This window comes from Marmota marmota, unplaced genomic scaffold (genome assembly GCF_001458135.2).
Source record: "Marmota marmota marmota unplaced genomic scaffold, marMar, whole genome shotgun sequence".
NCBI lineage: Eukaryota > Metazoa > Chordata > Mammalia > Rodentia > Sciuridae > Marmota > Marmota marmota.
Genome location: NW_025999969.1, coordinates 4,911,588 through 4,928,499, shown reverse-complemented (window position 1 = coordinate 4,928,499; position 16,912 = coordinate 4,911,588). Strand labels below are relative to the sequence as shown.

At 37.1% G+C, this 16,912-nt stretch overlaps 1 protein-coding gene across 12 annotated transcripts in view; it reads right to left on the bottom strand.

The window, feature by feature from the left end:
* Positions 1-16,912, bottom strand: part of LOC107154372 (LIM domain containing preferred translocation partner in lipoma) — a 608,084-nt gene that overhangs the window by 113,326 nt on the left and 477,846 nt on the right. For all 12 annotated transcript variants that reach the window (XM_015499986.2, XM_048804054.1, XM_048804052.1 and 9 more), the window contains one exon: positions 88-257. In XM_015499986.2, coding sequence (XP_015355472.1) covers positions 88-257 — 170 coding nt within the window. The remainder of the gene's footprint in view (positions 1-87; positions 258-16,912) is intronic.

Here is a 16,912-nt window from a genome sequence, read left to right as displayed (position 1 = left end):
GAGAAATAAAGCTTAGATGGCTACATTCTGTCTGGAGTGATTGGCATCAGGCCAAAGCACCTGAAGAGCAAAAATGAAAGCACTTACAATGTAGCAGGGCTCACAGTATGCTTTCTTTTCAACAGCATAGAAGGGCTGCCCTCGGAGCTTGTTGTTGCAGATGATGCAGGTGAAACAATCCACATGGAAGACCTGATCCATGGCAGTGCATCCTGTACCTTCCCCAACTACATTTTCCCCACAGCGAGCACAGCGGCCTGAAAGAAAAAGGGAAAGAATTGTTAAGGACAAAGAAGTGTTTTGATCCTTCTGAAGAAGTCATTTTCCAGGAGACAGCAGATTTGTATTGTCAGTAACAGCAAAAGAACCACCACCACCACCAGTAAAGTCACTTTCATCCTTTGAAAGGCCAGCATGATGGGGATTTTACACGAGTTAATTGACAAAATTGACCAAAGGTCCCAGAGAAAGTGATGGACTAGAACTCAGGTCTCTGATTTTGAGGCCATCATCTGACTCCAGTCACACTTGCATATATAAGAGGGGTATGAGTCAGGATGTTTGGACTGAAAGGCACAATCTACAAAACAGTCCAGGAAAGCTTCTCCTTGGAGAGTCTGTATATACAGGTGGATGGGAGAGATCTGGATCCACACTTGAACTTCAATTCTTTTCACAAAAGCCCTGGTTGTCAAGCCTCTGCAGTCAGCCCCCAGTGACGGGCACACTACTCTAACTGCAAAAAAGTTCTCTTTCACACTGAATCAGATACTGCTACCCAGTTGTTCTAGGTCTATGTCTTCTGGAGCCTCATACAACTAGTCTCATCTATTGGACCTGACCATGTAAACACGTACAATTCACCTAGCATGGCCTCAGAGTCTGCTCTTAGTTTGCATATCCCTAACTCTGCAGTGGTTCCACATACTGTGGGGTTTTAAGTCCCTTGTGGTCATGGTTGTCATTGTCCATCCAGTGGTCTGCAAAGCTACTGCATTCTTAAATTGATTAAAGGGGCATCTGGTCCATATATGGACAAAGAGTTAGGTTTAAGTTTTAAATAATAACAACAAAATATAATTTTGAAACATAATTTTGTCAGCAAGAGGCACTGTGCTGGTTGTATGTTCATCTCTATCTGGCTTTGTCATGGGAATTTGGAGCAAGAGGTTGGGTCTGCATCTAGTATGCATCTTTATTCTTTGTCTTTACTAAATTAAAAACAATCCTAACAGGTACTGAGAACACTGGGAATGTCAGCAAAAATTTGCAGTCTTTTCAACATAACTTGTAGCAAACCTAGTGCTTCTCATGCAAGACATTTCTTCTTGGGGCATCTATGTATTAACTCATATTCACAATCCATGTGTAGATACTGTTATTATTCTCCATGCCTTAGAAAACTAAGGCATGGAGAATGTTTAACATCAAGTCCAAGCAGTCTAGCTTTAGTGTCTATGCTCTTTACCGTTCTGGTAAATTGCCCCCTCCCAGTTCTGTGCACCAAGTTTAACACAGATCCAACACTATGCAGCATTATGGGGAGATTTGTCAGAGAAAACTGCTCTCAACACTACATCATTTTGGATTGACAATCATTTCACACTCAAAAGTGGGAGAGCTAAATGTTTCAACTTGGGAGAAAAGAAATAAATATACTTCTAGTTCTCTCTGGTTGTATTTGGCCCTAGAAAGCATTTCTCTATATTCTGTTGCAGGATCAGAATGTCTCTGACATAAAGCTAAAACTATCTAAGCAATAAGAACTATCAAATGCTGGCAAGAGTTAAGCTCTTAGAATCTGAGCTATCTCTATTACAGTTGATATTCTTATGAAGTCTCAATATTATATTCCTGACATTTGATAAAAATTTTGTAATAAGCATTGTGTATGGTTTTACAAACCTCTTTCTAAGAGTTAACTTGTACCTGTTTTTATTATAAGGTGTAACTTAGAAAGATATCTTTAAATTTTTCTACATTCCCTGTTAACAGTAAGAAAATCACATTATTTTATATGTCACTACGTTCATGGTTATTGTGAAAACAGAAAAACCAAAAACTTAATTGGTTTACTAAAAGTTAAGCATGCTATGTTTGAAAATGAGGCTGAAATTCTAAGAGCTTCATGCCACCAACTGACAACATTTCTTTCCAGAAAACATACTGGGCACTTTTAAGGGCCAGTGGGATGACCAATCCATATGACTATTAAAAACATTGAATTCCTATGAAAACTCGAATGTTGTATTACACATTTGTTAAATGCTGGTTGGTAAAATTATTTTTCTACATTATTATTTCCCTTTCTAGAAGTAAAAGGATCATGTAATAAAAATATCAGGGACCACCAGGGATCTTGTGGACCACACTTTGTAATAACAGTTTGGGTGGATTAGTAATGACTTTTGGTCATAGCGGTCTGCTAAGCTGTTAAAGCTGGCAGTTTCGGTCTAGACTATGAATTTCTAAAGTATAATACCTGGAATCCAAGAGCTTCCACCTGCATGATTTGTAGAGAGTTTGATAGCTATCCATGAGGACTGGGTGGTCAGTGTCAATCTCTGATTTAGAAGGAAAGGTCCAGCTGAACAGGTAAGCTTTGAAATTTTCCATGAATTCAACAGACATCAAATGTCTGCTCTTTGTCCAGGACCACAGTCAGATTCTGTGTGACATGCAGAAATGGAATTGGTGCTGTCAGCACCTTTTATAGTCACTTTGAGACTTACCTACATCCAACATGCACATGACAAAATATGCCTGTTGGATGTATGTTGTAGAAGAAAGTATTATGAAAATATGGAAGGAAAATCACATTGAGAGGGCTCAGTAACAACAAGCATTTGAATTCAGTCTTAAAGGATGGAATTTTGTCAGGTGGAAATGAAAGAGAAAAAAATATTCTAGATTTTCCAAAGAGATCCTGAGTGTTGGTTTACAAGAGGCAAAATTGCTGCAGTGATAGCAAAAGAGGCTTTAGTTTTCTCAGCTCTGAGAGCAGATGGACTATTTCATTAAAAAAAATAAAGAAAAAAGAAAAGAATAGAAAAGAAAAAGAACAACAAAAAACTTTTCCTTTAGGGTATGTTGAATATTTTTCCAGAGTGGGTCAGGGTAATATGCTGAACCCAGACATGACTCTGGACTTTTCTGCCTCTCATATTTTTCCTATTTTTGGGATAAATTGGGGACACTAGCCTAGAGGGCAGTCAGTCTGGCACCTCAAAATTCACAAGCACAGAAAAAAGAGTGAAGAACAAAAATTAAAAATAGCTCTCTCTACACATCAGCAACACAGAGAAGGTGCCCAAAACGTTCCCTTTTCACATTAACAAGAATTTACAAACTATGCCTTTCAGAGAAGCATTCAGAATGAAAAGACACTCAAGCAAAATGTATTCATGCCTTTAGAGGGACTTACACTACACATTATTAAAAGCACACCATGACTTAAATGTCCACCTTAGACAAGTATCTATGAACTTTTAAACAAGGAAAAACAAGAAATGGTACCAAACTTCAAGGTATCAGAACATGAAAGAAACACATCAAATGTGTTGATTAGGAGACAGTAAGAGGTTACAACTCAGACTCCAGCCTTCTGTGGGGAGCTTCCTGTGAACATATAGTACAATAAATCAAAAGAACCAATGGTAGAGGACAGATAGCCTGCAAATTTTGTTCATGAATAAAGTCCCACAAGTCATGCATGCTGAAAGTATGTGAGTGTGTGTGTGTGTGTGTGTGTGTGTGTAGGTGTGTGTGCATGGCTTTTATGGTCTGGTCTGGGGTGCCAGCCAGGGATTTTTCCTACCCCTCTTTTCCTCTCTACCATTCTGTAACAACCCATCACTGTCTCTTTAGCACCTACTTTCTATCACTGTGCCTACTATCAGGTTTTTTTTTCATGGACCATTGCAGTGACTTCCTCCTTGTTCTGATGTCTGTGGTTTACTTTCTGTTACAAATGGAAAAGCTTCATGGAAGTTTTAATAACTAAGCTGAATACGGGGGGTAAGATTGAATTCAAACAAGTCATTTTTAGGCAAGTGGAGAATAACATTCTAAGAAAATCATCAGATTGAGCAAGGGAACTAGAGTAGGGGAATATGAGTTTTCATGCTTATTTTCATTTTTTTTTGTAGTTTGCATTCACTTTCTTCACTTGTGCAAATAAACATTTTTATTTAAAAACCACGTGCTTCTTTTGAGATGGGATCAAAGTATCCATAGTCATTTTTAGAACTGGTGCCATGATATGGGGATGAGATACTTCCAAATGTGCCCATAATTCAACATTAAAATAAAGTAATAAATTTATGCCAATATCAAGCCTGGTCACTTTTGTTTTCATATTCTCCTTGCTATTAGACTTATAGAAAATTTGGTTATAAGGAAAACTAATACTCTACCTCTAAATATTATAATGAATTGAAGCTCTATATGCCAATGTATATGATATATCTATTTTCTCAGTAACAATCTTCTTTAATGCATTCTGAAAAAAGTCCTTTATAAAAATTTTAATCAACAAGACTATATAAAGGTAGTTTGAAAAGATGGAAAAGTATTCCTAGAAATAAGATGTACTCCAATTAACTGTACTTATGGCCAAGGAGTTATCTTCCTGGAGCACAGCCTCAATTAAGCTGATTCAGAAATTATCTTCCACTGATGATATGAGAAGACATTAGAACAAATTTGCATCCTTTATATGACAGTCCCATATGACATTCTCTGAGGGTTTTAATATGATGGCATTTTCTAATCACCTAAGTTTTTATTTCATGGGTCCCTGTAACATTAATGAATGCAATAATTAAACTGCCTATTTTCTAGGACATGGATCCTAAACCTTGTTTGTATATTGCAATCATCTGGGAAACCTTTAAAAAATTACTAAATGCTGTGTTCTGGGTCCAGAGATTCTGATTTCCCAGGTCTAGAATGGTTCAGGAGTGAAAATGATATAAGCATTTCAGATGATTCTAATGTTTGGCCAAATTGAGCCACTGGTCTAAGAGATACCTATTTCTATACTACTTGTCAGAATAAATATTGACAAGATTGCCCAAACAGGTTTCTTCTGCATGCAAAACAGACTGCTCAACCATAAGTTGAAAAAATAGAAGTTTCTATGGCATTATAATATATACAGGTTTTTTTTTTTCCCAACAAGAGTAAACTACTTGACTGTTGTTATGTGTTAGTTTAAAGTTTTCAAAGGGTCTCCATCCATCCAAAATACATGAACAGAACTAGCTAAATTTTCTTTTAAGATATTTTGCTAGCATTTAGTCAGAGAAAGTAGCTCCTTTGTATTAATTAGAACATTCCTACAGAACATGCTTCTTATGTGTTTTCAATGCATTTATCAATACGATCAATCATATGGAAGAACTGCATGACTTTAAAAAACACAGACTCGACAAAGAATGTCCACTGGTAGTCATTTAACGTAGGATATCACATATTGTATCATAGAATAAACTGAGTTTTTACCATTTTCTTGGACTCTGTCTTTAAATAGTGTAGCAATATCCAGACTCCCATGGTAAGTGCCATTTGGATCTGTGGATGCTGAAGTCCTGATCATTTCTTAAAAGTTAGACTTTAGGACACATCCACTTCATTAAGTTACTGCTTAGATGGTCCTCACAGAGATAACTACAGATTCAACTCATACATGGAGAGGAGGCTGTGAATGGCTGTTCCCCTCTCTCCTTCATGTCTCTGTCTCTCTCTCTCTCTCTCTCTCTCTCTCTCTCTCTCTCTCTCTCACACACACACACACACACACACACACACACACACACTGAGGAGAGAGAGAGAAGGAGCAAAGACTATAAGACTGCTATAGTCCTAAGACTAGTGGTAGATAAGAGACTTTTAGAGACAGGTTATAAAACACCTTAATTCAGACAAAGATACTAAGTTAAGGTCAAACAAACAAATAAACAAACAAACCCCACACATGCACATGAAAACCAAACCCAAGAAGGTGTCAGGAAGAGAAGTTCTGGAATGGGTGGTAAAGGCCTGAGTGAGAAACTACAAGAAATGAAGTGAAGGCTGAGCGATCTCCTGAATAAGGGAAGTGATTATGAAATCTGACCACAACATGATTCATTTATAGACATATATTTGCTTAGGTTAGATTTTCAGGTGAAGACATACACTGAAAGGGGGAATCCCACACAGGGTGGCCAAAGGAAGCACATTTTATTTGATTTAAATATCTACATTGTGAAGAAGCAAACAATAAAACAAAACAATAACAACAACAAAAAAACCAGAAAATTGCTATGTTTTTCTCTGGGCCAGACTCTACCCTAAGCTAATGCTCTCTCAGTCCTATTAATGCTTATCTACCATTATTTTTATCTGGTAGATAAGAAACCAAGTCTAAGTTCCCTGGCCGAGGTCTCCAGGGAAGAATGCAGTGTGGCTAGGATAGGAGACAGGTCTGACCTTTAAAGCCCGTTTTCTTAATCAACGTATATTTTACTATGAACACATTTTATTATTCAATCGTAACTCTGTTATCAGCATTGCTTAGGGACAGGGCCTATTTCCACCCCCTGGGAAAGAAGAAGGATCAGTTCAGCATCCCCAAGCCCCCAATCTCAGAGATTTTAGTGAACATCACTATCTGTGAAGGGCCTTCACAGTGGTCTTAAGTGTGAAGATTATTTAAATACTGGCTTTCCATCAGGAAAGCTTTGGAAAAAAAAATACTGATGCTCACACACTACATCCAGAAACTGATTTAATTGTTCCTAGCTGGAACCCTGAGATAATGATTTTTGGAGGTTCTTGGGTCAATCTCATGCAGTGAATTAGAGAACCACTGTTATACCGGGGGGACTCTGTGCTTGTATGTTCCACAAAGAGTAGTCTTTCCTGCAGTGTCAGAAGGCAGTGGTGGCTAGTGCAAAAGCCCTAACAGAGAACTAACTTAATATTAGGTTGACAGAGGCAGAGATTTGGACACCACTGACCCTGGTCCTGACCTTCACTAAACTAATCACACACTCACAGTAGTCATGACCATAACATTTGGAGGACCTTCCATTCTCTCAGGAAGAGAATCAGAAACAGAACAAAATAAAAACACCACAGGCACCACCAATAAACAAAGCAGAAAGAAATATTGCTTTTCAGTTTGGGATATTATGTTGTGCTCTTTTTAAACAAAGTCAGATATGTCACTGAGGAGAGAAATCATAACTATAAGACTTGCTGTTACTGCCTACTGACCATGAGCAGCCTAAACAAGTTTCCTGAATTTAAAAGACTGGAGGTTCCTTGTCTCCAAATCAAGCAGCTGAGTAGGTTCTTTCTCTAGCCTGGAGGCTGTATGCTATGTTGAGTCATCCATCCAACTACCTGTTAACCCCTCTATGAATGAACTGACCGAGTCTCCATTCTGTGCCAAATACAGTGGTCACCTTTTAAAGTCTCTGTAGAAAGGAGATGAAAACAGATACTTTAACTCCAGCTGTGAAGCTCACATGTACAAAGTGCTTGGTAGAAGCTCAATATTGCCTTCTAGCTATAGGAGGAAGAGGACAATCTTCAAAACTAAGAGCCCATAATACAGAGGACCAGAAAGATACTTGTCCTAGATTACTCCCTTTCACAGCAGTCAATGTGCCAGTTACACAGGGAGCCACATCTCTTGAGACCATTAGGTAAGACTTATATTTATCAATTTATTATTAGTGAAATTCAGTGCTAGGAATCCAGTTCCAATCCTACCAAAATTTGTGGACCCTACAGTGACAATGATAGTCAACATCTACTCAGCAATTGTTGTGTGTTGGTTTAAGTATTTAATGTATTTCCTCACATAATCCTTCCAAGACTCTATGACTAGGTCCTATTATTAGTTCATTATAGTTGAAGAAAAGGTGGTATAGAGGGATTAGAACCTTGCCCAAGGCCTCAGAGGTCACTACTGAAACTGCAATTAGGGCCTAGGTAGTGTTGATTTTGGAGCCTACTTCCTGAAAGGTCTGCTTATTAACTTTAGAAATCCAAAATTCCAAAAACATCTGGCCTGGCAGGAAGCTTAAATAAAGCTTAGAACATCCCTGATAGGAAAATTAATATCTCTTTTTGACAAAGCAAGATTTTTTTCAAGTTGATTTATACACACACACACACACACACACATTCTCATATTCCCACTCTTTTGGTGGGGGTGGGTACTGGGGATTGAACCCAGAGATACTGTACCACTAAGTTACATCTTCAGCACTTATTTTTTTTTTGAGACAGGGCCTCACTAAGTTGCGGATGCCAGCCTAGAATTTGCTATCCTCCTGCCTTAGCCTCCCAACTCACTGGAATCATAGGTGTGCACTACTGATCCTGGCTTCTCATATTCCCACTCTTAATACTTAATCTCTTCTTCTATGTTTAACATCTATTCCATGTATGACCCATAAGAAGAAAAAGCAGTACTTACTAGTAGAGGTATAACAGCTGTGGAACAATTATTTTTGAGTTATGATTTGAATTTGCTCCATGGTATGTCTCATGGAAATTTGCATTACCCTCAGTTCCACTTGAAGGTTAAATGTGCCCACTTACTTTTAGCTCTTACGTTAGAAAATCTCCACATTTATTCTGGTTATTTTAAAGTAAACCGAACAATGAGGTGACCCAGGGTGGTTTTTCTAAAGTAACTGTTTTTAGCACCCAGTGGCAGCATGATCTTCGCCATGATGTTAACAAGAGTTCCTTATATCATTTAAACATACATTCTTACTCATCCATTGATGTGACACTTCAATGATCCTTGGAGGCAGAAAAGCAAGCGTTATGTTCATCTTCATTTTAGCAATGAAAAAAACTGCTAAGATAAAAAGATTTAATGACCAATAGGACCAGTGAGGAGTTCAATATATGATAAAAGCTTTTTATCCAAATAACTCAGAAAAAAAGAATATGCTCAAAATGAGGTGGAATCCATGTACATAATGTGTAATAAGCATGGCAACACGAAGACATAACTTCTCAGTCTCAAGGACTGTACGAAAATGGTTTACAGATGAAAGAATATGACTCATTTTATAAAAGGGCTTTAGGTTTTCTCAAGGGTCCCTCTTATCTTCTTGTGTCATAAAAGAAGAATGCAGAAACTAAGCTGATCCTTTGGAAAACAGCAATATTGTGCACACACACACATGCACATGCACACATACCCTTTTATGTAAAGGAGTCGGTATTTCACTGGCAGTTTCCTCTAATAATCATATTATCTTTCTGTCTTAGACAAGAAATGTGCTATGGATGGAATGTGTCCTCTCTAAGGTTCAGGTATCCAATGTAATGGTATTAGGAGGTAGGGCCTTGAAGAAGTGAGTGGCTTTTCCTTCCTGAATGGATCAATCCCTTACACAGAGGCTCCATGCTACAACATGCTAGCTTGCCTTTCTGCCATCTGCCATGTGAGGATCCAGTGACAAGGCGCCATTCCTGGAAGCAGACAGCACCTTCACTAGACATCAGAACCCTGCTGATGTCCTGTTCTCAAAATCCCTACGCTCAAGGAATGCAAGAAAATAAATTTCTTTTCTTTATAAACTACATAGACTTGGGTATTCTTTAACAGTGTCAAGGAAAAAATAAGGCAATGTATGACTACTTAAAGAAGTCTACCTTATAGTACTTGCCTCCATGGGGGACACAAATTTACAACATAGACTAAAAAGGAGAACATACAATTTATAACTAACATTATTTTCAGCTATATAAAGATTGAGAGTAATCCATAACATTCAAATAGAACTTCATAATTCTTATATTCTCATTTGAATCTTACAATAACTAATAAATAAATAAGACAATAACATTATGTAAGACTTGAGAAGTAGGTAGCAGATCTTATAATTCAAGCCTGATCTGGTGAGTGATCTTTGAACTAGATCATATTACTTGCACACATGGTCCTGGACCCAGAGATAGGAAATAGCCTCAACTGACACAACTTCCTTGGGAAGCCAATTAGTCTCTCTTGGGCTTTTCCTTTTGTATTTAGTGCCAAAATGCTCATAATGCACTGTGAAGAGAATTTAAATCATCTTAGAATGTGTAGAAAATTTAGAAAGGATCTAGTCCCACCTCCTTATTCACAGATGCAAAAACCAAGGCTAAGAGAGAGACTATGCCTTGACTAAGACCCAATAGGAAGCCAATAGCAGAGACAACATCGGAATGCAGGCTTTTGAGGGCTTAGTAGAGAGACCTTTCAATCTGCATAAAACTATCTACCAGCTGTGTTACCTTAAATATTAGTTTCTTTCCACTAGTAGGTGCTGTTGCCTGAGGATATCGATTTTCTTCCTCCAAATAATGATAAAATTTTATTGTAAATGGAAGTATTGTGTGGGACATTGTCAAGTCTGAGAAGATGACTCCTACATGATTTCAGAACAAGGTTAAATCCATTACCATCTGAACTAGGACAGTCATCTCATTTCTCTCTGAAATTCTTTGTTGTGTTCTGGATTTGTACATCTGTTGTATTCTGAAAATCTCAGGAATGACAGAAAGAGGTGAGGTAATAGGTTCTGCAGAGGACTACCTTGGACAAAAAAGACCTGACTCTAATCCCTGTGTGACCATATCTGGTAAAACAAAACAAAACAAACAAACAAACAAACAAACAAACAAACAAAAAAACAATTGTTTTACACTTTGGTGTTGTTATTATACTCATTTGATGGGAGGTTCCACTTTCATTTGATTATTTATTTGTTTAAATAAGTACAAATCACTTAAGTGGGATAAATGATAAATATGTGGACAAAAGAATTTGGTTTTGGTCCTATCTGCACAATATAAATGTTCTGTGACTTTGGATAAGCTATTTTATCTGTTGGAGCCATATGTGGAATGGGCATTGTAATCTCAGTCCTAGGTACTTCAAAGTATTGTTGGGAAGAATTATATAAATAATACACACACATATACATGTTACTACAAAATATAAGACATTCCTCTAAGATGCATGTTTTGTTATAAATATCAATATAAGTCACATGCAAAATGTACTTATATATCTGGAACTACCATACAGTGACCATATTCTAAGGAATTTCTATTCCACATCTACAAAGTGGAATGCAGGGCTGATATGAATAGATAGACTTTGAGGAGATGTCTTAGAAATACTGGAAGTGTCATTATTCGGTTGGTAGATGAATGCCATGTCACACATAGTGGGACAACGGAGCTCAGAGGGCTACCCACGGGTGTGGAGTCTTAGGATGTCAGGCCATTCCACTGTGCAGCTCAGTGGAGTCCTCCTTGCTAAACTGCTGTCTGCATCTCATTCCATTTCCAGCGCTTGCATAGCAACACTGAGCTTTCTGAGTGCCGAAGTGACGTCTAGGGAACAGTTATTAATATACGTATGTGTGCACACAGTATGTGAAAATATGCAAGATTGAAAGCGATTAGTGTATTACTTTTAGGTAATACTTCCCACCGGGACTATGCTCCTGGAAAAATTCCTCTCCCTCTACAGAAGCTTGCAGAGTCATCTGCTATCACTTACCAGAATGTTTGGGATAAAAATGGTGTCAATTTTAAGGAAACACACGTCTCAATTTTCTTTGTTAACATTTGAATAAAACATGAGGTTTCTACTTTTCCCCCTCTCCTCTTTCATTCAGAGAATAAGTCCCTTCACAATCTTGCTTTGTGTGAGAGAGAAAATAGTTACCCTTCTTTGCCACCTCCAGATTAGTAGAATCACTGAGTTTTTAAGGAGAAAAGTATGAATTCCGTTCTAATGAACTCCATAATTTCTGAAATACAGAGCGATGCTTTGCCATAGAATACAGTAAGAAATCTCCTTTCTACGCAGAGTCCTGAAAGATCATCAGAGACAGTGGCAGAAGAAAGGCACAGGGAGTGCCAAAGGAATAATTTGACTGGGACTGCAGGAATAATATCTGGACCATATGAGACTCTGAAAAAATCAGAACATTGCCTAGGGAGCCATGCACCTGGGCCGGCCATGTATTCCCTCTGTAGCTCCCTTCCATAAAGTGAATGCCTAGAATCAGGAGTATTTCCAAAGACCAGAATTCAGTTCTTCATTATAAGATAGATTTTATAAGACAAACACATGGACTAAATATAGAGTCACGCTAAGAGTCAAGGGAACCTATTCAAGGGGAATTTCTGGGCAGCTCTTCAAGACCCCAAATTCGTTGAAAGGTTATAAAACTTATGGAAATGGACATATTTTATTTATGTCACTGGAATGTTTCTGGGCAATTCCCCTTATACTAAAGTCGTTTTCATATTTAGATAACATGTTCAGTAAACATACGTAATTTTTACAAGATGACTGGGTTTATCAGGCACTTGGGGCCTGATAACTAGTGAGATAAGTCATGGGCCCACCCTTATTATGGCTTATAGGGAGCTCCCAGAAACCATGTAAACCCACAGAAAGTGCACAAAAACAGAGAAGCTAGTAATAGGCTTTTGCATCAGCTCCTGCTATGTGATTTTATTTGATTTTCTTAGGCAAAAGATATCACACAGGGGGAGTGCAAAGTTGAAGGTCTTTAGCAGCGATTTGGACTGTAAACACAGCTTGGCATTATCAGCATTCTGTTAAGTTCAAAGAAGAGATAGTTACAACAAATACAGCTTGCTTTATTCTGAAACAAAACTGTGCACATATTTGTGGCCATACTACTAATTAACCTGTAGATTGTTCCTTTCATCTATTCAGTATGTTTTTCTCCCTCTGGTTACAACATGTTGGGTTAATTTTTTTGCCATCTGGAATATACTCAAACTGCTCTCTTATAGGCACTAGAGAGAGAATGGTACAAATGATAAAGGGATTGGAGAAACTGACTTGTACAGAAAGATGAAAGGAGCAATCTACGTGCATATAACAAGCCTGAAGGATGACTAAGGAGTGTCATGATGACGGCCTATAAATATTTGAAAGGTGTAAACACTGAGGAATAATTTAGCTCAGTGCAGGTGGTACAACTGGGAGTGATGGTGTATCTTAAAGAAAAGGGAAGATCTTTACTAAAGAAAAATTGAAATGCTTAAGATCCTATGTATGGGTTAGAGCAAAAATGGAACATGAAGGGCAATATCAAGAGCAATAGAACGAGAGCTAGAAGATTTTCTAGGTAATGTTTTTTCTAGGTAACCTTGGGAAGGTCACTTCACTTCCATGGGCCTTAGTTCCCTCTTTCATAAATTAATGTGTGGACCAAAGGAGATATGTAGATTTTTTTCAGTGTGCTACGATGCACCCTAAGGACTTTGAAAATCCTGCTAAATTGCTAGGGAATAGGAAGAAGGGTAGAGAAGAGCAGAAAACCGCTTCACCTGTCTCATCTCTATATTATTAGTTCCCTCAGAATAACTTCTGAGGAATTTACCAACTCAAATAAATTTACTGATTTAAAAATTTGAAAACATATATTAGAGATTAGTTTTAAATCCTTTCTATTCAAAAAAATCCTGACAAGACAGAACAATCACTAAAGATATGTGTTCATAAAATATTTACTGAGGAGCTACTATGTGCCAACAAAGAAGACAGGGCAGTGAGAGGGAAGTGCCTGTTGCCCTCCCAGAAATCACATCCTATATGCAACTCTACTGCAGGATTGCCCCAAATTCACAAATGACTAGAGAAATAACTCATGTCACTCCTAGTAAGATTGAACATAATTACTTCAATTTAACATTTATTGAGTACCTATCAGTCTTAAAGACTCATGATAATAAGAGGGCCAATATTCATATTAAACAAAAATCAAATGCCTACTATGCATCAGGCACTGTGAGTTAAACTAGGATATGAAGATGAGTGAGACCTGGCATCTGCCTCCCCTGAACACATGGACACATATAATTCTTTCTAGAAATTCTTTCTAGAAATGGGTTTGGGTTGGGGAAGGCTGCTCATCAGATCAAATTTTAGAAGAGAGATGGTGGAATCAAACCATGAAAACCAAAAACATTTTACCCAAGTAGAGAAGCAGGAAGGAAAAAGCTCTCTAAGTTAAGGCAAGAGTGAAAACAAAGAGGAGTGAAAACCTAGGGGCAGGTTGGCTGACTGATCATAGTGGTGCAGCTGAGAGTTAATATGCTCTGCATTTAGCAATGGGGTCCCTGGATCACCTCTCCAGCTCATCTGTAATACACACCGACTGGAACTTGACTGTTTGATGGCCTGACTGCTTTTCCTGACTGTTCTGCTACTCTCAAATATGTCTGTCCACCTCCTCAACCCAACCCTGACACAATGTACCATGAAACACAGCCTCCATTTCATCCCAAATGCCTCTTGGGTGTGTTGACACAACCAGTCAACACCCAGATCCCATCTTCTGTCTCACCTGCTAACAGAGTCAGCTGTAGTTGATTCCAAACCTGCTCATGCCATTTGAACTTGCTATTTCACCATTAATTACACAGATTAATTAAAAAGAGAGAATCTAACATGTTAAGGCCCCAACACCTCAAAACAAAAAAGAGTGAAGATGTTATTTTTCTTAAAATAAATTCTAAACAGAATGCTTTGAAAGAGTTCCATAAAGATTTTTCACCTATGAAAAAAATTGTAAATTGTTAAATGAGGGACAGATAAGCAAACTATAAAATATTAGCACACACAAAAAAGCATAAACTTCCAAAGTGTTCTGTTCTCACTTTGTTTCAGAAATGTCTTTAAGCTTATTCTCCTTTAAAGAAACCCAACTGAGGGGCTGTGGCTGTGGCTCAGTGGTAGAGTGCTCGCCTGGCACATGTGAGGCGCTGGGTTCGATCCTCAGCACTACATAAAAATAAATAAATAAATAAAAGGTATTATGTCCAACTATAACTCAAAAAAAAAAAAAATTAAAGAAACCCAACTGAAATGTGTAGAGGATCCAGAATTTGCACACCAAACATGAGGTGAAAAGCCCCCACCCAACTATGCAGTGGTGATACCTCAAAACAATTGGTAAAATACACTTTTTTTATTTAGTAAACTAACTTTATTGAGGTATAATCTACATGCAATAAATAAGAACAATTTTAATAAATGTGTAGGTTCTTGTAACTACCACCATGATCAAATTCTAGAATATTTCTGGTACCCTAAAAAGTTTCCCTGCGTTCCAGTATAGTCATTCATCCCCAAACCTTAGCCTAAGAAAACCACTGCCTGTTTTCTATCAGTATAGATTAGTTTTTTTTTTTTCTTCCCTAGGATTTTATAAAAATGGAATTTCATACTATACTATTTTGGGGGGAGAAGATGCCTCTGGTTCTTTTGGCTGAGCCTTGTGTCCTAAAGGTCTTTCCAGGTTGTTGTTCATATTATTAGTCCATTTCCTTATCACTGATGACTCACATTTTTATTGTATAAATAGGAAATAATTCATCTATATTGATAGATATTGGGGTAGTTTCCAGCTTTTGACCATTACAAATAAAGCTGTTGTGAATTTCTGTGTATAAATCTGTATGAGAAAAAAATTTCACTTGATTTGGGTCAACTGAGGAAGGGAATTTCTGGCTTTTATGTTGCAGGTGTGATTAATTTTTGATGATGCTACCGAACTGTTTCCTAGAGTGGATGTACCATTTTACATCCTTACCAGCAGTGTAGGAGAATTCCAGTGCTCCACCTTCTAGTTAAGGTTGGCATTATCAGGGTCTTATTCTCAGCCATTGTAATTGATGTGGAGGTACCTCATGGGGTTCTCTGAAGAACTAAAGATATTGAGTGCTTTTTATTTGCTTACTGGTTATTTGTATATATTCTTTAGAGAAGGGTCTGTTTGAATCTTTTGCCTATATTTAATTTGTCTTCTTTCTTCTCTTATTAAGTCATAAGAATTATTTCTGTATTCTGGATATAAGATTTTTGTCAGATACATACTGTTATCCAAACTTTCTCCCCATATGTGGCTTGATATTTCATTTATAATTATGTCTTTTGAAAAACAAGTTTTAGAATATTTATGAAATCTATCACTTTTTTCCTTTATGGATTTTCTTGTATATCCTTTAAGAAACTTTTGCCTAACCTGAAGTCATAAGCATTTTCCATTTTCTTGTGTACATTTTTCAGCTTTAGATTTTACATTTAGCTTTTTTGATCCAAAATATAAACAAGGCCTTTACAATGAAAACTACAAAACTTTGCTGAGAGAAGTTAAAGAAAATCTAATCAAAAAAGAGATGAACCATGTTCATATGTTGGAAGACAATATTGTTAAAGTGTCAATTCTCCTTAAGTTGATTTATTTGAGCAACATCATCTTGGTGGTTTTATGGGCAAAAATTGATAAGCTTATTCTAAAATCTATATGGACATGCAAAAAGATGTAGCATATTCCAATAATTTTGAAAAAAGAAGAACAAATTTTAAGGAGTTAATCTAAGGGATGTCAAGATTTGCTCTAAAACAGCAGTAATCAAAAAAGTGGGGGGCTGGGATTGTGGCTCAGCGGTAGAGCACTCTGCCTGGCATGCACGAGGCTCTGGGTTCGATCCTCAGCACCACATAAAAATAAATAAATAAAATAGAGGTATTGTGTCTACCAACAACAAAATATAAACAAATAAATCTTTTAAAAAATGGGGTATTGATTGCTACAAGCATGTGATAAAAAGATAGTTTTAAAATTAAATTATGTAATAGATCTCTCTCAAAGATTCCCAAGTTCAAAATACCTCTTGGTTAGTTCAGTGGACTCAAGTACATTGAATAAGATTCTATATTTCATAAACTACATGGTTTTAAATTAAATAACATGTTTGAGAAAACATCATGCTTCCTTTAATTATTTTCTCTCTGAAGATATTAAAAACCAGTGCTTTGATTTTTTTTTTTTTTTTTTTTTTTTTTTTT